Source organism: Vombatus ursinus, unplaced genomic scaffold (assembly GCF_900497805.2).
Source record: "Vombatus ursinus unplaced genomic scaffold, bare-nosed wombat genome assembly UNPS02001419.1, whole genome shotgun sequence".
Lineage (NCBI taxonomy): Eukaryota > Metazoa > Chordata > Mammalia > Diprotodontia > Vombatidae > Vombatus > Vombatus ursinus.
Genome location: NW_020941197.1, coordinates 17145653 through 17168144, shown reverse-complemented (window position 1 = coordinate 17168144; position 22492 = coordinate 17145653). Strand labels below are relative to the sequence as shown.

Here is a 22492-nt window from a genome sequence, read left to right as displayed (position 1 = left end):
TAGTCTTAAGAGGTCCAGACAGATTTCATATGGGTCCTTATTCCAAAGAGCACTTGAAATTTCCCCACTTCAGACTTTCCATGTGAAAGTAAACAAAATGAAACTGCAAACATTCCTAACAGTTGAAAAAGACAAACAGGCTCAGTTAGAGAAGTAGAAAAGAATGTCAGCTACTCTTGGATTTAGGTGTAGCCATTTTTCCTCTAAGAAGTGGTAGGGCATTTGTTCTCAAAAAAGATAAAGTCTATTGTAAAAGTACAACAACCAAGCTTGCCCCAAAGAAGCTATAGGAGATTGTACCTCTCCTCTCCCTTCTTTGTAGACATGGTAGACTATGGGTGTGGAACACTAAATTCTTTAATGTATTGGTTCACTTTGTTCAACCATATTTTGCTTCTCTTTTTTTTCTTCATTGTTAGAAGGGATGGTTCTCTAGGAAGGGAATAGGGAAGAAAATATTGGGACATATGATGTATAAACAGAAGATCAATAATAATTTTAAGTGTTGAGATAGCACATAAAATGTCAAAAATGTATCTCTAACACATTAAATGCTAGTGCATAAAGAAATACAAGTAGAACTAGCTTGGAATCAAATCAAACTCCAGGTTGGGAATATTAGCCAAGCAGCTGTTTACCTATCTGGATTTAGCATGATGTCAGCTCATAATTTTAGGGGATAGCTAAAGGACAGCATTGTCCTGGATGATGGACTGTTTTTAAAAATTAAATTATTCTACTCCTACACTGCCCCCTCTTTGTTGCTCACTTAAATAGTTGTGGAAATAGGTTTGCAAAGAAGCCTTTATTTTCAGGGTGTACTTTTAAAAAGTAGAATGATGAGACATCTTCAGATTATTTGGAAGCTTCTTATTTTCATTAATTCTGAACCTCTAAATATTTGATGAAGTGTCTTGAATGCTACAAAATCATTTTATGTTCCCTTTTCCAGTCTTAATGATAAAGCTAACCTTCATTTTACTTCATGCACTGAAGCAAGGGAAAATACCTGCTTAAAATGATTAAACTTATTAGCATTTATTTGGATAGTGATATTTCTAGACAAGGGTTAGAACTCTAACCAGAGAACAGGGGGAAATTAGCATTCTGATACCCTACTGCTACTCTTTGGAAATAATGAGTAATAGAAAATGTGAGGTAACTTTCTGTGAATGCCTGCATGACTCTCTTCATTTATACAGAAATTATTTCTAACATTATAAATTGTAATGATTTAATATAGGATATTTGATGCATTGAACAAATGTTCTAACATGCTTTAATGCCCAACAGATATGAGAATTAAAATTTTTGATTAATGACTTAGTTTTTTTTTCTTTCCAAATTGTAATTAAATGTTTCCTTCTTTGTTGTCTCAAAAGACGGTTGGCTACCTCCTTCATTCCATCAAAAGCGTCTTTCATAATTATGTAAATCTTTAGATTCATTGCAGTGAATTTAGATATAGAGATTCTCACCAAAAAGGCTTGGAAGTTTCTAATGATCTCAAACCTTTTCACTGCATTTCTTCTATGCTTACATGTTTTTTCTTGGTCTCTCTCCCCTCCCCACCACTAATTACATTTGTAAAAACAATCTTAGATTCTACAAACAATTGTACAAACAATTCCTACAAACAATTTGATAATTTTAAAAAATTTTAAAACAATACTCTTTCCTTTATCTTATTATTTGCAAAAGATTTTTTAGAAAATATACATTGTTAAGAAAGGGGTAATTGAAATCTCATTTGGCCTTTGATTTTGCATTGCTTTCCAATTAAAACCTGAACGAAAAAAAAATTCTTCTTGAAGTATCAGTTATCATAGATCACAGAATGTTAAAGCTAAAAGTTACCTTGAAGGTCATATAGTTAGTTTAACCACTAAAGATCATAGGCTCCTAAGTTTAGAGCTAGAAGCAACATTAAAGGTCATTTATTCACATACCCCCCATTTTACATTTATGGATGTAAAAATTGAGGTACAGAGAACTTGTTACATGTCCATAGTTTCAAAGGTAGTGACAGAACTGAGATGTGAATCTGGGTCCTCTGACTTTTAGGTACAGGATTTTTCCCACTGTACCAACTGAAGATTCTTTTACAGATGCTGAAACTGAGGCCGAGGGAAGTTGCTTGACTTAGCCAAGGCTACACAGCTAGTCAGTGGCAGAACTGAGAATCGAACCCAGATCTTTTTAATCTAGCATTCTTTTGAGGGAAGATGTTTTGTTGATACTTTTTTTATGACACTTTCACTTCCTAGTGACTCTTCATCCCACTACCCAATGGAACACTAACAAAGTAGTAATCAGGATGTATACTTCGTTCTTGAATCTATAACAACCAAGAGGCGTGTTTCACTGTCAGTAGTCTGGTGGTCCATTGCATTGATCAGAGTTCTGAAGTTTTTTAGTACTATTTTCCTTTAAATTATTGTGGTCAAAGTATTATAAATTGTTCTATTTCTGTTTACTTCACTCTGTATGGTTCATACAAGTCTTTCAGTTTGTATAGTACGATAACAGTTTTGTTACATTAATATTCCACAATTTCATAAGCCACTTCCCAGTCACTGGGGTCTTATATTTATTCTTGTTCTAGTTCTTCGGTACTCTAATAAATGCTACCATAAATTTTTTTTGTACATATGAGACCTGTCACTCTGCCTTTGACCTCCTTGTAGTACAATATATGTGTCTAGTGGTGGTATCACTAGATCAAAGGGTTTGTACAATTTATTTACTTTTCCAGTATTCCAGTTCGAGGTGGGTTGGGAGGGTTAGGGTCTATCATAGAGGGATTAATTCACAGCTCCACCAGCAGTGCAGTGGGTGTGCCTGTCTCCCCATAGCCCTTCCAACTTTGACCCTTTTTTTTCTGTTGTCTTTGCAGGAGCATTATTCCATAAGGAAGTTGAAAACTACCATATTTTCCATTGTTTGATTAAACATAAGAAATTGCATTGAGCAGGATGTGAACCTGCGCAAGGAAATCTCATTGGATTTCAAAGTCCAGTGCCTTAATCCACCCACATATCACAGCTTCTTCCCTAGGAACCAGTGACTAAAACAAATAAGAGACTTAGTTCACAGGCTCATAGGCTTTACAACTAGAAATTAACTGGTGTAACCTACAGGGGAGGAAACTGAGGCCCAAGAGCTGAAGTGACTGGGCTAAAGGCACACCAGGAACCCACAGAGCTAAGATTCAAAGTCATAGCTTCTGTCCAGATAGCCAGTGTTCTTTCTAGTGCCCTAATACTCTGCCTTCCACTTGTAAAAAATGTTATGACTCTTCATAAAATGACAACACATAAAAGGTATGAGATTTCAGAGGATTACAAATAGAATTTCACTTTAATAAACTTGAAAGACCATCAGAGTTGCTTAACTATACAAAAGCCCATAAAAATGGAAGCAAATTTTGACACTGTACAAAAACATAACTGTGTTGTTTGTATTTTGAATCGTGATAATTTTTTTGGTTTGGACCTGTGATTTCATTCATCTAGGAAATTCCCAATGTGAAAATTTCCTCTACCAAAGCAGATTGTTAACTCTCCTATAATAGTCTTTTTTCCCCTCCCCTTTTAAAAAAAAAGTTATTGTTATCCTTTGTTTTTATATCCCCTTCATTTTAGAATATATCCCTTCCTCCTCCTTCCCCTCCCCCTTCCCTTATAGCGGAGTATTAAAAAAAGAGAGAGAGAAAGAAAAAAAAATAATCAACATATTAACAAAGTCTGACTGTTTGTTTAATATCCCATCCTTCTAACCCTCCAACTCTGCAAGGAAAGAAGTGCATTTTCTCAGTTCTTCTCTAGGGTCAGGATTCTTGGTTATTATAATTGTGTATCATTTAGTATAACTTATAGTCTTAGAGAGTTGTCTGAGGCACTAAGAGGTTAATTGACTTTTCTATGGTTAAACAACTACTTGGAAGCATTGGCTTTGGAGTCAGAAGATCTGGGTTCAGATCCCACTTCTGATGTTCAGTAACTTGTGTGACCTTGGTAAAGTCAACCTACTTCCTGTCTAAGTGTTCTCATCTGCAAAATGAAGGAGTTAGATTAGATGGTCCAGACCCTTTCCAGCTCTTTGTCCATCATATATCAGAGATAAGACTTGATCACATCTTCCTAATGCTAGGACCCAGTTTTTCTTTGCCTTCCATTTATGATGTCATGTAGACCCTCATGTATTAGTTACTTAAAAGAGGTGTTAAGTATATGGCACTACATTTCCAAACAGTAAGAAGTCATGATGGCCCAAGGGGCCAGTGAGAAGGGTAGAAGTTATAAATATATAGAGATTATTGACTAAGAGCAAATATCACTTTGTCTCTGATCCATGACTAGTAATTATTTTCACATATTTTGTAAAACCTTGGGTCAGTAAGGTTGGGTAGTATTAGAAATTGTTGGATATTAGTAATAGTTAAGAATACTTCTTAATTGTTAGTACTTGAATACTAGACACTGTAAAAATTATAGACCTAACTCTGGTCAGCACACCTAGCTTCAAGTCTTGGTTCTAATGCCAGTTCAACTCTATACTGCCCTCTTCTCTTGAGTCTCTTGCCCCCTTATTGTATTGTCAGTCTTGCCTTGCCAATCCTCAGCCTTACATCATGCTCACTATCTGCTTCCTTTGCTCCTATGCATGTGTGATTAAACGAAGCTGGAGAAAAATCACAAACCTGTGCTGACCAGGTCCACTACACATTTATGCTACTCAACTAGGCCCTCACTGCTGCGAGGAAATCCTTATACACATCCCTAATTAACTCACTATCCAATTCATCCCAGCCACTCTTCCAAACCTTTTCATCCCTCATTAGATTGTAAGCACTTTAAGGGCAGAGACAGACTGTCTTTTGCTATTTTTTTTTTTATCCCTAGCATTTAGCACTTGTGCCAGGCACATTGTAAGTAATTAATAAATGTTGATTGATTGACTGTTACCTACCTCACTACTGTTGTGAATAAACTGTTTTGGAAATCACTTAAGGCTCTTTATGAATGTGAATTGTTATCCTTAGAACGGGGAGGGAACTTAGTGATGGGTAATCCATTCCAAAGGTGGACCCTGAGACCTGGAAAGTTTCAGCCTTGTTGGTTACACAGTGAAGTACTGAGCCAACTAAGATTAGAACCAGATCTCTTGACTTGAGTACATTTTACTAGGACTGTTCTGTTAATTACTTCATATAATGAAATAATTTACATCATCGTTCAAAGTATACTTCATAGTTCTTGGTGGAAATTCGAGCCCCCAGCTTTGCTGTTAACTGAGCTACAAGGTAATTCTCAGTTTTTTTATATTAAATGACCTCCAAGTTCCTCCCAGCACTGAAATTCTGTTATCAATGACTGTGATAATTTTATTTGGCAAGTTTGGCAATAAACTGTTCTCTGGCTACTTTGCTGCCTATCAAGCCTCATGGTACTAGTGGCACAGGTTCTAGATTCAGATGACCTTGGTTCAAATGCCACCTCAGACACTTACTGTCTTTGTGATTTGGGCTATGCACTTAAATTTCCTGGGCCTTATTTCCCCATCTGTAAAATGATGAAGTTGGAATGGATAACTTCTGCACTCCCTTCTAGCTCTAAATGTATGATCCTATGAAGTTTGTGAGCACTGCAAAGAAACCCACATTTCCTCACAATTGTCTCCTCCATAAGCTGAACAGAACACTCTCATTTTGCAGTCCCACCCACCCAAACATCAGCAGTCAGGAATCACTGTTAAGAAACAAACAAAAATCCCAAAACAACACTAGCAACATCTTGAAAAAACATTCCAAATTTTATTTAAAAGTATTTAACACCACACAGGTATTGAAATGCAAATAAAACCTTACTGCAAAGGCCAAGATTTACTAACTGCTTGTTGAGTTCATTTTTTACCCATTGTCTTTTACCTCTATTCTTGTATCCATGTCAGCAAAGTAGTGTTAGAATGAGCTGTCTGCCAGGATGCGGAACTAGCCTTATTATATAGAATTGGACATTATTCATTAAAATGAAATTCCTCCTATAATTTGAATAATGATGAGATGACATTTTTATCTCTGGTAAATTTATAAGTACACAGACCTTCTGTTGAGAAATATCCACATAATTTGAGGAAAAATAAAATGCCAAATACAAAATTCAAGTCTGAGAATTACACAGCAACAAAGAAATGTAAATACAGGTGGCAGTAAGCTGGTCTCTGTGAGACTTCATGCAGGAGTAATAGCGCCAATTACTGTCACAAATGTTTGTAATTGTATCTATTGCTTTCAGACAATAAATGTTATTTAATATAGTAAGTCCATAAATGTACATGGTGCTGTTGTTTAAACAAAATACAATTTTCAGCAAATTTATCCTTGAAACACCTGCTATAATCAAAAGGAGGTGAACACTATCAAAATAAACTGCTTAAATTAACTAGACACATACTTTTGAACAGCATGGATGATTAGTCAACTGACAAACATGTGCTGTCTGAGAACATAGGAAAACGTTCAGTCATGGACTACAAAATAGATTTTGCAGAAAGCTTTTCTTGACACATATGAAAACAAAACAAAACAAGGAGTTTTTGAATGAAGCTTCAGTAGTGTATTTAAAGTTGCCTCATCAAGGTCAAACCTTTTCCTTTTTTGTAGAGCCTGTGCAATAGAAGCATTTCAGGATAGTGGGAAGGAATCCTATAATTAAGGTTATACATGTAAAAATATACAGCAAAGGGGTGGAGAAAAATCCAGCCAGCCTTGAATAACTGGAGAACAGTTTCAGTTGCTTTTGTTACAGCCTCTCCAAATATCCAGGATACTCTGTGTTTAAAGATAGCCTGATAATGCCTTCCTGAATATCTACCCTGATTTTGATAAATGTTTCAACTGGTTCATGGAAAGGTTCCATTTATCACTAGTTCCAAGTTGAAGTAGGAGAACAAGTGTTTTGCTTTAGAGATTACCATCATCTGTAACTAGAGTTACAACGGCAATTTGTAGTTAGCAATGGCAGATTTTAAAGAAATTTCCAATAAAGGATGTACCTATTATGTAAATGCTTCAAGGGGAAGCCATGAGTGTGCTGCTAACTGGGCATCATATAAATAGGCATTTATGATTGAGATTAGCTAATTAAATATTAATTTACTGAAATTTATAGGCTACTTGAATGTTTTATTATTGTCAAAGTACGGAACATAATATTTCTTTTTAAAATGTTTAATACAAATTAGTGAACTATTTGTTATGCAGATTGTCCTAAAAAGTACACATATTTTAAAAGAAAAATAAGTCTCATAATAAAAAATGCCTCAATAGGCGTCTTTAAAAAAAAATACAGAGAACAGAAGGAGAGCTAGAAAAGAAGCCCAGACAAACAAGACACATTTAAAAGTGAGATTGATATAATAGAAATCTGCAGTTTCACATATAACCTTCTTTTTCTGTCTTATCTATGTATGAAAATGCCTATTTTATTTGGTGTTTTAACTTCAGAATTTTTTTAAAGGCTAAAAAACAGCAAAGAAAAACTGTATATTTACTGATTTGATTAATATTCTCTTTGTAGCAGTAGTCTCATAGTTAATACTGCCAGTGTTTGGTTGGCTTTTTCCTAATAATTGAGAGCCTTTTAGTTTTTATAACATTTTACCACACCCTGCTCCTTGTCAGATTTAATTGTCATTGATGTCTGTGTAGGTTGTTTCTCATTTAAAAGGTGATTTAGGTTTTGATATGCAATGAATAATTATTCCGCACATTGTAAAATTATCAGATTCTAATTTGGCTTACTGGAACCTGATTCACTCCCTTTCTGTTTTGCCAAGTCTGTTCTCTAGACGTGGAATTCCCTTTTATGTCTCTGGAAACCTTGCAAAAAACAAAACAAAACAACTGTGCAGGTCTAGAAAGAGACACGTGAATCAGGATAAATGCATAGAATGTCTCTTCATCAAAAAATGAAAATCCCTTTCTTGGAAACAGATGGCATTGAACAAAGATAACAAACTCATAGCCTGCATTAGAAACAAAAATTGTTTAAGTAATAAAGCATTTTTATTTTAAGATCATGAGTCTCTAGCTTCAGGTTAATTATAGGCAACATTGAAAATGACAGTGACTATTTTGATACTACATATTCCCTCTCTACATACCCTTCACCCCATTATCTTGCTTCTCTCTATATAAATAAGAACATTCAGAAAGCAGGAAAAAGAAGTATTTCAACTAGTTCAGAATCTCTTTCAACCTTCCCCTTGAGCCTGCTCAAATGCTGCTTTTAGCAATATTTTGAAAATGTCCAAAGAAAAAAATCATGCATATGAGCTTCAGGGGTGTGCAGCAACAGGCTTAGTACTACTGACGAAAAGAAAAAATGCCAAATTTTAAAATTGAGAAAAGTTACATTCAAAAATCATTGTTTCATAACATGATCAGCATAATTTTTCATTACTTAAATAATTTACTAGTAAGAAACAGGTCTTTAATTAAATTATATCAACAAAAAATCTTGTTAGTAATAAATGTGAAATCTCCTTTTGTTGAGGGGAAGAAACAAAAACAAAAGGTACTCTTAAGACTGCTTGTACAAAGAGAAAATAGAGGTTATTATTTTATCAGGGAAGGGAGTCTGAGGAGAAGAGAAAGATTGGTTGGTGCCTTGTATATACAGTAGACATTTAATAAATGCCAATTGAGTAAATGAATGATCTTAGAAATAAAAGAATAATAGACTTGTCCCAGAAATATTTGCTACAACCAAACTGGGATATGCTCTCATCTTGTGGTTATATAATAATGTTGAATCAAAGGCACAGTATAGCTGAAAGAACAGTGGATTTGGTTTCAGAACTACAGCTTAGATCTTTGTTCTGCCTCTTGTGATCTTGGACAAGTCATTTAACCACTCTGTGCCTCGGTTTCCTCAGCCATAAAATACGACGCAGTTGGACAAGATGACCTCTGAGGATTTCATGTGGGGGAGAGGGTGGTTGTGGGAAACCGAACAGGAAAGAAATAAAAACTCCCCGAGCAAGCAAAATAGACATCAGAGAGTTTTCACTTAAAGGTTACACAGTGTCATAATGGGGAGAGAATTGCACGAAACTCGAGTCCCAAGAGCTGGGCCCTGCCACCGAGTCCTTGGTTGGGCAAGTCAGTTAACTTCTCTGACCCTCAGCTTCCTCGCCTTTAAAACAGGCAACTTTGCAGAGTGGTTGTGAAAATCAAGTATGTCCAGAACTCTTTGTATACCCAAAGTGCTATGTAAATGAGCTGTTATTCATGAGGAAAAAAAAAATAGGCCCCCACTTAAGAGCCTGTTTAACTCTTACTTAACTTAGCTCTAACCAACTTGCTTATCTGGTTTGCAAAGTCAAAAGTGTATAAACACAAAGAACTTAAAAATCACAGTAGTATGAGGCTATTTAGGGGAAAAATAAACACCCCTGTACACTTCAGTCAGCCTTTAAGTTATTGTGTTATTATTTCTGAGGACAGTAATTGAGGTTCATAATCATGAACCTTAACAAGCAGGAAAAAGATTATTCAAGAAGGCAGGGAAATAGGTGATAGATTTCAGAAAGCTTTCTATCACAAATGTTTAAATTAAGCTTTTGGCACTTAAAAAAATAAGTTTCAGTGATTTGGCTTTTTACAGTTAATTCATTCCCTAGCGGAAGACACAAAATACATGAAGTGGTACATTTAGTAGACAGATTTCAGAATTCATTAAGCGTCTACCTACACACTAAGCTTTATGCAATAAAACTTAAAGAAATATGGTCTTGCCTCTTGGGAACTTATATGTAAACAGATTGTAATGGCGGACAAATAGAAAGGATACAGAAACCACCATATGTATATATAAGGATGCAGCATGGTATTGTGGTTAGGACACTGGCCCTAGAGTTGGGAAATCCTAGGGTCAAATCCTATTTCAGACAATAGCTTTGTGTGATATTGGGCAAGTCACTTAATTCAGTGCCTCAGTTTCCACATCTATAAATTTCCTCATCTAGATGACCTCTAAAGGTTCCTCCCGTTCTAAATCTGTGATCCTATATTGTCCTGTGAATTACTTGGGACAAAGGAAAATCATTAAATTTCTTAACGTAAAAAAAATCTTCAAACTTCTTTACATTTTGAAAAAATTTAATGATATGCTCTCTTTTTTTCTGATTATTTATTTTATATAAATAGGCATTGAGTTCATAAGATTTAATTCATCATGAAGATACATGTTGGTCATTTTGAATGTTAACTATATCTTTGACAAACAATTTGTCTTCTTGAATTTAACATTGATTATAGCTCATAGATTTTCAGTGGAATTTAAACCAAGTAAGTTTCCAGGTCACTCAAGCATGTTCATCTTCATTTCTTGGGTGAATTTCTTAACCTTTAATGACTTGTGGCATATTGCAAGTCATATTGTGGGATTCTGTTTCCATTTGGGAATTTCAGTAATTTTAGGATAATTTCTGCCCCACAATATATCAATACATTTATCAGAATTCATCATACACCATATGAGAACAAGATTTCCAAGTCTACTCACCATTAAAAAAAAAATCCCCAAAACATATTTTAGCTCTGTTTTTATAGTCTGATGACAATGCCCAGGGCTTACAGGCTTACCTGTTCTTAAAATTGTTTTGGCATAACCTTAAATGAAAAAGTGAATTTCATCGGTAAAAATTGCCTTTTTCCAGGGGCAGCTAGGTGGCACAGTGGATAAAGCAACGGCTCTGGATTCAGGAGGACCCAAGTTCAAATTCGGCTTCAGACACATAACATTTACTAGCTCTGTGACCCTGGGCAAGTCACTTAACCCCATTGCCTAGCCAAAAAAAAAAAAAATTGCCTTTTCCCAATCTTCAGTACTCCAGTCTTTATATTGTCTTGCCAATGACAGGTATTGCTTCTTCATAACTTTTTAAAACTGTCTTCTTACTATTCTTCCATCTCTTAAGAAACCTAATCCTCACTGTAAGGAATCATTAGCAATCCTTCCAGCTTTCTGATCCCTTTGAAGGTCTTTTTTTTTACTTTTTAAGGATTAATTAAGCTGTTTCACATCAATAGTTTTTCAGTTCTTAGAGGATGTTTTCCCCCTTCCATTTATGACACCTTCCTTTTCACTTGATCACAACTGAACTGGAGTGATTCTTGAAACACTTGACCATCCCTCATCCCCAGTTGCTTCAGTATCTCTGTTGTCCTTTAGGTGTACTCTTTAAGAGCCACAACTTGCACATTTCCTTGGAATGTTACCTACTGTTTAAAACCATAGAATTAAAAAAAACAAACAAACAAGAAAGAGCAATGAGATGTATGTATGACATGAAATCTAGCACTCAGCTGGTAGAGAACTAAAAAGGCGAGAAACCCAGCTCTTTCTGGTTTCATCTGTACAAGTCACAAATTCTGGTTCAGTCTAATATCAATAGAAGCTCACACATATATGACCATTACTATCACAAAATGAAGCCATTACAAAAATTATAGCTTGCCCCAAATAATTTGCACACCACTGGTGCTAGCTAATGAATATTTACATTATGTTCTTCAAGCTTTGATGCATAATTGAGTCTAATCCCTTCATTTTACAATTAAGGAAACAGAGGCATTGAGATATGGTAGTACTTAGAATTTGTTTCTCATAGAAATTGAATGATAGAAAAAAAAGAAATAGGGAGGCAGCTTAGTGTTCTGGTAGGAAAAACATTGTATTAAGGAACCTAGTTTCTAGTTCTGGCTCAGTCACTAACTCATTGTGGAAACTTCGACAAATCATTTAATCTCAGTCTGCCTGTTTGGGGTGGGGCAGGGGAGAGAATGATATAGATCTATGTTCCTTTAGAGTTATAAAGCCCTTTACTTTCGTTATCATGTGACATATAAAAAGTTTGAGAGACATAATGTCTGGGTAATTAGTCGCTTTATTAATAATGCTAGCATTTTATTAATAAAAGAGGTTAGTGACACTCTCAAATGCCAAAGGCCCCTCATGGCATTGGGCTCACAGTTTGTTGTTTGTCCTTTGTTCTCGAAGAGGACCATGACATGAGGAAGGTGATGCAATGACTTGCAAGTGAATTGGATTTAAGTGAGGGAGGGCTCTGCAAAGTCACCAGCCTCACTTTGTACTCCAGGATTATCTGAGCCCAGTGATAAGATATAGATCAAGACGATTAGAGGTGGCCCCTGGACTCATAGTTTATATGTCCTTGGAAGAGTGGGTAGTTCCTAAGGCTGGCAATCAACTCTAATTGGTTAACAATTAATCAATGAATGAATATTATAATGAGAGGTAGGTTATATTCCAATGAGGGTCTTGAGGTAGGTGACACTGAGCACTTAGATCTTTGTTAAAGAAACATCAATTTCCATATCACTTGTCTGACAAAAGGGAAAAATCCACATTTTCCCAGACCTGAGTAAACACAATGAGTAGGAATCCACCCATTCACCTAAACTTAGAATTTCTTTTACTGTCTTTAATTAGATCTTAGTCTGGGTAAGTGTTTGCCCAACCGCACTGGTTGATTTCTGGGTGAGGTGGAAAAATGGAAAAACCTTGGTCCTGATTCAATTAATTAGTTATTAATACAAGAGAGAAATAATAATTTCTCTCAATCATAACAATTGCAGTAAGAACAGGAAAGAAAGTATGGATTTTGGAGGTGTGCCTCCAAATCACAGTAACATAAAGGCAGAGTAGCCAGAAAAGACACTGGATCATATTCTACCTCAGTAGCAGCTCGATAACTCTGGGCAAGTCATTTAATCTCTCCAAGCCTCAATTTCTTCTTCTCTAAACTGGGGATATGAATCATAGAATTTTAATTTCATTGTGTTGTTATGAAGTTCAAATTTAAATAATATATGTAGCTCTTTATAGACCTTAAAGGGCTATCTATATAAATGTTAGCTGTTATCATTAGCTGACTCATTTTGCACTTTAAGGTTTATAGAGCACATTACATTGATGGTGTCATTTGATTCTCATAATCTTCTCTAATCTCTAATCTTCTCTAATCTCACTTTAAACTGGATATATCAGATATTTCTTTGTACAGATGATTAGACTAACCCAGGGAGAAACCGTGACTTGCCTAAAATTGCCCAAGGAAGCGATAACAGAACTAGGACCCAAACTCAGGTCTGGTTTTCTTTTTAATACACATTGGGCCCTGTCTGTCTCCTAGAGTTGTTTTTAGAATCGTACTAGATCATGTGTATGGAAGTAATTTGAAAAAGTATGAAACTTATATAAATGTAAGGTATTGTCAGTAGTATTAGTCATCTTCCATTCATTTAGGGGCAAAGAAGTAGGATATCGTAAAATCTTTTAAAAATTATGGACTGAGGATGCTTAGACCATCAGATAGGAGTAATATACTGAGATCCATTCCCTCTCCTTCAAATGGCCCCTTTTATCTGAGCACTACAAAATCAGCATAGTACAAATATAAATCTCTTACTTCATCTTGTATATCAATTTGCTATCAGTCAGACATTTAGTAAGTGCCTACTAGGTGCTGGTGATACAGATATAAAAGTGAGATAGTCATTATTGCAAACGCCATTCCTCGTGACTTAGAGGCATTGCAGAAAAGCCTGATCACAAATCCAAATTATTTTCAAGTCCTGGCACACCTCCAAAATCCATACTTTCTTTCCTATTCTTACTGCAAAAATCTTCATAAACCTTTTGATACTGTAGACAGTGGTAATGTTCTTCTAAAGCTGAGCCTGACAAACTACAGCCCAAATGCTAAGATTGATATTTACATTTTTAAATTAAGTTCCATTGTATTTTAAAATGTAAAAATCCTTCTTAACTCAAGGCTATAGGGCACTGGATTTGGCCCAATGCTATAGTGTAGAGACACCTTCTCTTCCCTCCCCTTCTAGAATCTTCTGTAATCTAGATGTTATGAATTCAAGTCAATCTAAAATAACCACAGTTCAAATAATTGTCATTATAACCATATCAGTCAAGCCCTTCCTAAGTTTCTCCAATTTCCTCATAGCCTTCCATAAGGACTTTTTTTTTTTTAAACAAAGTACACACTTAGAATCTGTGATTGTGACGCTTTACCAAGTTTTCATTTTTAAGGGTGGTGGCAAATGCTAAAAAATCTTGCGTGATTTAGGCTGAAGCCAAGCATATAGGATATGAAATCATCCATTATAGTGTTCAATCATAATTCCCCATCTTTTCACCTAGTATTTTCATCCCAAAATGATGATGGTGGTAGAATTAAATAAGTATAATGTCATATTCCAGTTCCACCCTTGGCCACTTTCATCATTGAGATTCACATTTCCATTTACTTAAAAAACAATGATGCACCCAGAATCACACAGCCATCAAGACAAAGTTAATTGGAATCTAGGATGGTGGTTTTTTTTTTTTTTTTAATTTTCCATTTCTTGGCCCTGCTTCGGGTTGTTTGTTGTTGTTGTTGTTGTTTTTTTAATCATTTAAGAATGAGTATTTTGTTAAATACTTACCTGACCAATGATAGTAAGCTAGCAGTCTGAGAGAAAGACAGGGACAGGATGAAAAAGGAGATCGGCAAAATGACTCAAAACTAGCATTTATATTTAGAATTTGTACCTTTGGTACAGGAAAAGAAAGTATAAGGTTCAGGCAACTTCTCACTGTACCTTTGTTTCTTGGCAGGATTGGTGAGACCTTATTCCTGGGCCAAATCTGCTCAGTCATAATTGCCGTAGTTCATTGCAAGCCAATTTTTTTTTGTTGCAAGCTCTGTAAACCCACCTTAGCATAGGTGAAGGGGAGACAGAGATTAAGTAGAAATGGATTAAAAGAAATGAGTGTAGAATGTAAGTGCTGACTTGTTCTTTGTTCTACAACCTGTCAATACAAAGTATCTGGCTGCTCTTTTAATTTGGGACAAAGTTGTGAGAGATGATCTCTGAGAATCTCTCAGGAATGAAGCCTCCTCAGGGAGTTAATTGCTTCTTGTTCTGTTGAAACACTTGCAGCTGGTTGACCTTGTAAAGAAACATGTTTTTCAACTTTATCAGACCTCCTCCTCCCTCTCTAAAACTATTTACTGTAAAAAGAAAAAGAAAACCTCCTGTCTCCAGGCAAGTTGTAAAAAGTGTCCTTGTTCTTTATTGCTGGGGTAGATTGCCTCCAATAGATTGTACCCTCAAAGCTTGCATTAATGAGCCCTGAGGAAGGGGGGAGGGGATTGCATTAGGACCTATATAACGTGTTGATCTGAACACACCTCTGCTCTCTTCTGTCAGCGCCAATTTTTTGGTGTTCTGAGGGAGCCCTTTCTCGAGAAAACTAAGAAATGAATGTTTCTTTTTGTTAATATCTCTGAATCTCCGATTCATTGATAAGGGTCTCTGTACCCCACACAAAGTGAATGTTGCCAGCTGACATACTTAAAGTTCCCAGGTAGCCCCTGCTGTCACCCATAGGCAAAGCTGTGATTATCAATTTTCACAATGGAGAAAGGGTCACAAACCTTGGTAGGGGAAAGGGAGAAGACAAGGAGCAGCATCACCCCGCAGAGAAGACAGAGCACCTAGGACATATATGAAGACTAACTCTGGGGAGGCTAGGGCCACAGAGGGGAGAGGGGAGAACCCAAGGGAAAAGTGCCTATCACCCACCCTAATTGTTGCATTGACCGTATCCAGAGTTATTGTTCCAAAGCAGAAAGAAAAAATGAGTAGAAGTTTTTCATGAAACATTTTTTTGTATTTCTTATAATAAAGTGGTATATAGAGTATAGGAGGGTTAGGGGAAGAAGCTATATAAGTAAATATGAAATATGTTCTAGAAAAGTCCTTTATACATACTCTGTAGATTACTTCAACATACACTATTCCTTTGTACTTCCTTATTTTTGTTAGTGATGCCACCGTCTTCCTAGTCACCCAGGCTTACCTTTGATTCCTACCTCATTTCCCCCTGGCCGGAGCTAATGAATCAATTTTTTTTCTCCCCTTTGCCGCTATTGTTTTGTATTATATTTGGGGGTACATAAATATTTTCTTTCCCCTACAAGACTGAAAGTTCCTTATTCTTTTTTGTTTTCTCTGCCTTACCTAGTCTTACTCCTTTATACATAGAAAACAATTAAAATGTATATATAATTTTTTTAATAGATTTAGACTTGTCTTACCCAAATCTGGACTGTTATAACACCTTACTACTAAGTCTCCATATAACTTCATCATGTGGCATTCGGGGCCCACGAGGTCCAGTCCCAATCTGTCTTTCCAGCTTTATTTCTCATTATTCCCTTTCACACAATCCTACATTCAAGCCAAACTGTGCTGTTTGTTATTGCCCACAAATTCCCTGTACACTTTTGCCTCCATTCTTTTGCTAAAATTGTTCTTTACACTTCCAGTGTTCTGTGATGCCCATTGAAGTCTTTCCCGTCCTTTAAATCCTAACTCAGATGCCACCTCCACTCTGAAACCTTCCTTCATGTCCTCAGCCAGAATTAACCTGACCCTCCTGTGAGCTCCTTTGACATTTTATGACTCCCTTCTAGAACTTGCCCCTTGAAGCTTTCTTCTGCTTTTTTATATCCTGTTTTTTTATATACACATCTTATCTCCCTTGTCAGACTAAGCTTTCTTCTGCTTTTTTATATCCTGTTTTTTTATATACACATCTTATCTCCCTTGTCAGACTAAGCTTGTAGGTCTTAATCACTTTTCACTAAGCACCACAGCATAAAGTACAATGGTCTACATAGTTGTAACTTATTTTTTTTTAATAGGACATGACCAGAGAATATTTCTAAGGTCCCTTTTGCAAAAACTGTTAGGAATTTTTAAATAATAAAAAAAATAAAACATTTGAGATCATTGTTGGTTTTGGAGTTAAAGGACCTATTCAAATCCCAGCTTTGCTATTCACTATTTGTACGGACTTGGGCAAGTCTTTTGCTTCTCTGGCCTCAGTTTCCTGATCTTTAAAATGAATAAGTCACACTAGATAATCTCTAAGGTCCTGTTTCAGTTCTAAACTGTGATTTTTAAGATACTAGATTAATATAACTAAAATGTCAGTGTAGATTTCAACAAGCATACTAATCCATCATATCAATTAGCCAAGCCGGTTTAAAGAAGTCAAGAAATCTAAAAGAAATAGCATCCGTGGTTTCTTGTATCTCATACATTTGTTGTTTATCAGTGATTTTAAGTCATGTCCAAATCTTTGTGAACCCATTTGGGGTGTTCTTGGCAAAGATAATAGAGTGGTTTGACATTTCTTTTTCCAGCTCATTTTACAGTTGAGGAAACTGAGGCAAACAAGGTTAAGTGACTTGACCAGGGTCATACAGCTAGTAAGTATCTGAGTGAACTTGGAAAGATGAGTCTTTCTGATTCCAGGCCCAGCACTCTGCACTGCACCCGCCTAGCTGCCCTCATACATACATCTCATACATAAAATTCAATAAATTTTGTTACATTGAGAAGAAAAAAGAATTATAGCGATCTTCAGGAGCTTCATAAGAAAAGTTGACTTAAAATATCTTATTACAAACAAGGGTTCAGTATTAATCCCAGGGGATACATAATCTTTTGATATATGGTATTTGGTCCAAAGAGGTTCCTGGCAACATGATTCTAATTGCTTAAATAATTATTTCTTTTCTTGCATAATACTTTTTATGTTGATGGATAGTCATAAATATTAACCACCAGCAGTACAGTAGTAATTTATATTGAAATTGTCAGACATCATTCTGTAAACACATAAAATAATTTACATTTATTTAGAACCTTTTATCCTAAAATGCTTTACACGTATTGCTTTATAATCTGATTGTAAACTATATTTAGGAACTTCCTCACCTAAAATGGGACTATTTCTGGGATGAAATATTCTAAGTACAGTGATTTACATATAGGGCAGCACCACACAGCAACAACAAAAGGGGAGATGCCATATATCTCTAGTTTAGAAAAAAAAAGTATTTTTTCTATATGCCATTGCTAAACTCAATGCTTTCATGTGTTTTTGTTTCTAGGACTGGAGAATCCATGTTGACCAAATGCACCAACACAAAGGTGAAATTGAATCTGCTTTAAAAGAGACAAAGGTAAGCATATTACTATCAGTCAACAAATATTTCCTGTCCTCCAAAAGTCCTCATTGTGATGTGACTTAAATGAAACAGAAGATATAACTGAGTCCTGTGAGGAGCTCATCTAGCTGAATAGTATGTAAGAAAAGCTAACTTTGTGTTGTTATCAGGGTGACACTGTTGGCCAGGAAGGGAGGGGATGAGAAATGTCAGAACAGTAGGAGCTCTGGGGCTGGAAAATCACCCTTCCACTGAAGGAGCTCTCTTTAAGCTCCTATTTGGGTATATTCCTTCTACATATTTTACTCTGTACACGGTTAATACTACACATGCACATTTCTGACACACATCAAGACAGAAAAATGCATTGACTTATACATTAACATAGGTGCTTTTTCACAGTCTTCAAAGTATGCCTAAAATATCTTTAATAAACTTTTCATAACTAAAAATTTCAGAAAAATTTTTCATGTAGGTCTTTAGAGCAGTTGAGCAATGTTAGGTAGGATTATGGAATGATATACATATTTCATTTGGATTTCTGAAAAAAATTTTTGTGAAGTTTCTTTCTTACTGAAAATCCTATGAAATTTCTAGGGATTTTTGGACAAACTCCATAACGAGATCAGCAGGACCCTGGAAAAGATCAGTAGCCGAGAAAAATACATCAACAATCAGCTTGAGCATTTGATTCAAGAGTATCGTGCTGCTCAAGCCCAGCTGAGTGAGGTAACTTAAGAATGACTATTAAGAGTTCTGGTTAATGATCCTAATCCTTGGCATTAGCTTAATACCTTTCTCTTGAGAAACTTGAAGTTCTTTACAATAGCAGCATATTCTTCTCTTGGTAATTCTGGAAGCTAAATAGGCAGCAGACCTAATTATCTCCTTTTGTCAGGTATGCTAAGCCTGTAATTTCTTTTTAAAGACCCATCTTCTGGATGAAGGTCTTTGAAGTAATATCCATGTGAAATGAGGTCTAGGTTCATATTGCTGAGAGACATGATCTAGAGCAGCAAACTTTGAGACAGGGAACTCTCTTATTCAGGTTCTGATTCTTCCATTAACTTACTTTGTGAACAGGAGGAATAAAGATAAAATGCACTTATATGTTTTCCTTTAATATTGGGTTATAGTAACATAAAGGTTGGTGCACAGTAGAGAAGGGCAAAAGTAATGTTGGGAAATATATTTAGGGATCAAGAAATGTAAGAAGTCAAAGGCTTATAACTGATTCAGAAGGCTCCTCCTATTTATGCATCATTGAATTCAGTTCAATTCATCATATAGTCTTAGCCCCAAACAGTACCAAACAACATCACAAAGAAATTAAATTGACTCTTAATAAACCAGAAACACCTAATGACCAAAGTGGAAGTTATCTCAGAATTGACTGTTTTGGTGTAATCAAATCACCATAGAGCAAAATTAGCAGTAAATGAAAAGAAATGATAAAGATGAGAAGATAAGTGTACCTAAGTAGAGCACCTCCAACCCACTCTGTTTAATAAACTGTTGGCCCAGAGAGAAAAAATGGGAAATAGACAAAACTAATTATCACCATTTCTTAAACAATTATTATTACTATTTCTTAGAAAAGTTTAGCCATGCAAAACAGTCACCACAAAGCGGAAATCAAAAATACTTGGAACGCCTTCGCTGGCAAGCACTTGTTCTCCTCAACAAAGGAGACACAGCAGCCAAAGATAAGTTGTAGTATCAGATCATTTACAAAGCTTTATAGAAGAGGATGACAGAAGGTTTTGACCAGGACTAAAATTTTGCAGAGAAGTTTAACAATTAATTGCCAGTGGAACATGAAAAAAACATAGAAACCACCTCAGCTAACAAGCCTGCTGCTCTCCTTGTCAAGCAGAAATTGATGGCAACCAAAGGCAATAGTAGTTTAGAGCAGAGGTGTCCAACAGACAGCCTGCTGGCCATGTGTGGTCCACAACACTCCCAAGTGCAGCCTGAACCATGTTAGAACATAATTGGGAAATATTTATCAAAACAAAAATAAGAAAAAACATGTTATAGTAATACGTGGTTCTCTAAATCAGTCTTGAAAAATCGCAGAGATCTTTATGTATGGTCAGTGGCCCCCATTTCTATGTGAGTTTGACATCATTGGTTTAGAGTACAAACTCATCTGTAAAACAGTATAAAATATTTTGGTAAATCTTGACACCTCATAGGACAGTGAAAAGTATTTGAAGGGAAAATGAGTTTCCATAGTGATCTTGGAATGAAATCCAGCTAACCCAGATCATACCAAGAACATTTATAAATGAAACTGAAGACAGAAAAGATATGTGGGGGCAGCTAGGTGGCGCAGTGAATAGAGCTGTGGCCTTGGAGTCAGGAGGACCTGAGTTCAAATTTGGCCTCAGACACTTGATACTTACTAGCTGTGTGACCCTGGGCAAGTCACTTAATCCCAATTGCCTCACCAAAAAGCAAAAAGAAAAAGAAAAGAAAAGAAAAGAAAAGAAAAGATATGTGAAGTGGAGCATGTGCCAGCATTTCTGAAGCAAGCAAAGACTCAATCTAGTCTAATTGATAATAACAGAATCACCACATTTGCACATTTGGCTTTACCATCTTATTACCCAACATAAGAAGAAGAAGCAAGAATATACTTACACAGGTAAGTAAGGAAGAGTGACCAGACTTTGCTAAATAAAGAAATGCAGAAGAAATTCATCCAGCCAATGACACAGTTTTTAAAGTTCTCAGATCAGTTTTCAAGCTATCCCAAAGAAGAGAAGAGCCTGAAAAAACGGAAAAAATCACAAGCAATATTATTACGCCAAAAAAAGTAACTAAAAAATACCTACAACTACTGAGCCATATATCTACTTTTTTCAACTCTATAAAATCTTTCTGAGACTGATCTTTGTATACATTGAAGGCATCCTTGAAGGAAGCATAAGCAGGGAGCGGACAGGGTAGTTTTCTGCAACATGCCACATTTTCACATTCCTATAAGTGAGAGGTTTTAAACCTGACAATCATTACCTATTTCTGGTGATTCAGAAGAGGACAGATGATACCTCCATAAGGAACGAAGTAAGCTTTGCTAGGAATTAAAAAGTTCTGGGCAAAAAATTGGAAACCTTTGGGGCACAGGTGGTGTTTTTATCACTGCTGCCAATTGAAGGGAGGGATTTTGGAAAGGAAAACAGATTTGCAAAGTGAACAGCTGAGTAAGAAGATAGTATGTGAGAACAGGATTTGGATTTCTGGACCATGTCTTCAAGTACAGAAACAATAGGCTCTTGGCCAGAGATGGAGGACACCTAGTGAGGGCTGGTAAAAATATTCTTGCTTAGAGTCTTGCAAATCTGATTCAAAAGACTTTAATCTGTAAGTGGGGACTAAAATTATCTGGTCATCTGGTAGAGCTTTCTCTCTTCACATTAGAGCAGCTAATAAATTCTTGAATCAACTTAAAGATAATTTCATTCTTCAAAAGATGGAGAAAATAAGGGAAGATTTTTTGTACCTGATTTTGATTAATAAGAAGAAACTGGTTGTTGAAATAGAAATAATAGGGACCTTATGGGAAAGTGACCCTTCTGTCTTATTACTTGTATTGGGGGAAAAAAAGGAATGCCAGACATAGTCTGACATGCATTCCAGCTTTGGGGAGACTGGATTTCAAAGTTCAGAAGTGGATAGGTAGGCTCCCGCGGCCTAAAATTCTATAGAAGAAGTATGTCCTCTATAGGATGGGAAGCTCTCGAATAGAATTCTAAAGACATAAACAAAAACAATTACAATAAAGAATAAAAAAGAGTTATCCACATAAAGAAACCAAACTGGAGACAGGGGGGATTCATCAAGGAATTTGGATTTTTGAAGACCTGACTAAAAGATTGAGTCAAGGAAGTTAATGGAGGATGAGTACATAACAATAGCATGTCTTAAAAGAATAGTGGCAGAAATGCTAAAGCTCAGAATGAGCTGAGATTAGTGGTGAATGTTAAGGACAACAACAACAAAAAAGCCTTTTTAGTTCTATTAGGAGAAAAAGAGAAAAAAGAAGCATCAAAGAAGGGGAAAGACTACTTCCTAGCATGAATAAGATAACAGGTTAAAAGGGAAAAAATAGAACTATTCAGCTGTTACTATGTTTCTGTTTTCTTTGCCAAAGAAAATATTTGGGCTGAGCAGTACAAAGTAAAAGAGTTAATACTAGAGAGTTGAAATCAAAGATGAGAGAATAGGAGCATCTAGCTGCCATTGGTGAGTTCAAGTCACCAAAGCCAGATGATTGGTTACTGAAAGAATTAGAGTATGTCATTGATGAGCCTCTATCAGTGACCTCTGAATGACTTTTGAGAGTAGGGAAGGTGCTACAGGGCTGGAG

General features: G+C 35.9%; 1 protein-coding gene across 1 annotated transcript in view; it reads left to right on the top strand.

Moving 5' to 3' along the window:
* IFT57 (intraflagellar transport 57) overlaps positions 1-22492 on the top strand; it is a 76351-nt gene that overhangs the window by 47896 nt on the left and 5963 nt on the right. The window contains exons 7-8 of the mRNA XM_027868201.1: positions 18061-18132; positions 18715-18846. Of these exons, the coding sequence (XP_027724002.1) occupies positions 18061-18132; positions 18715-18846 (204 nt within the window). The remainder of the gene's footprint in view (positions 1-18060; positions 18133-18714; positions 18847-22492) is intronic.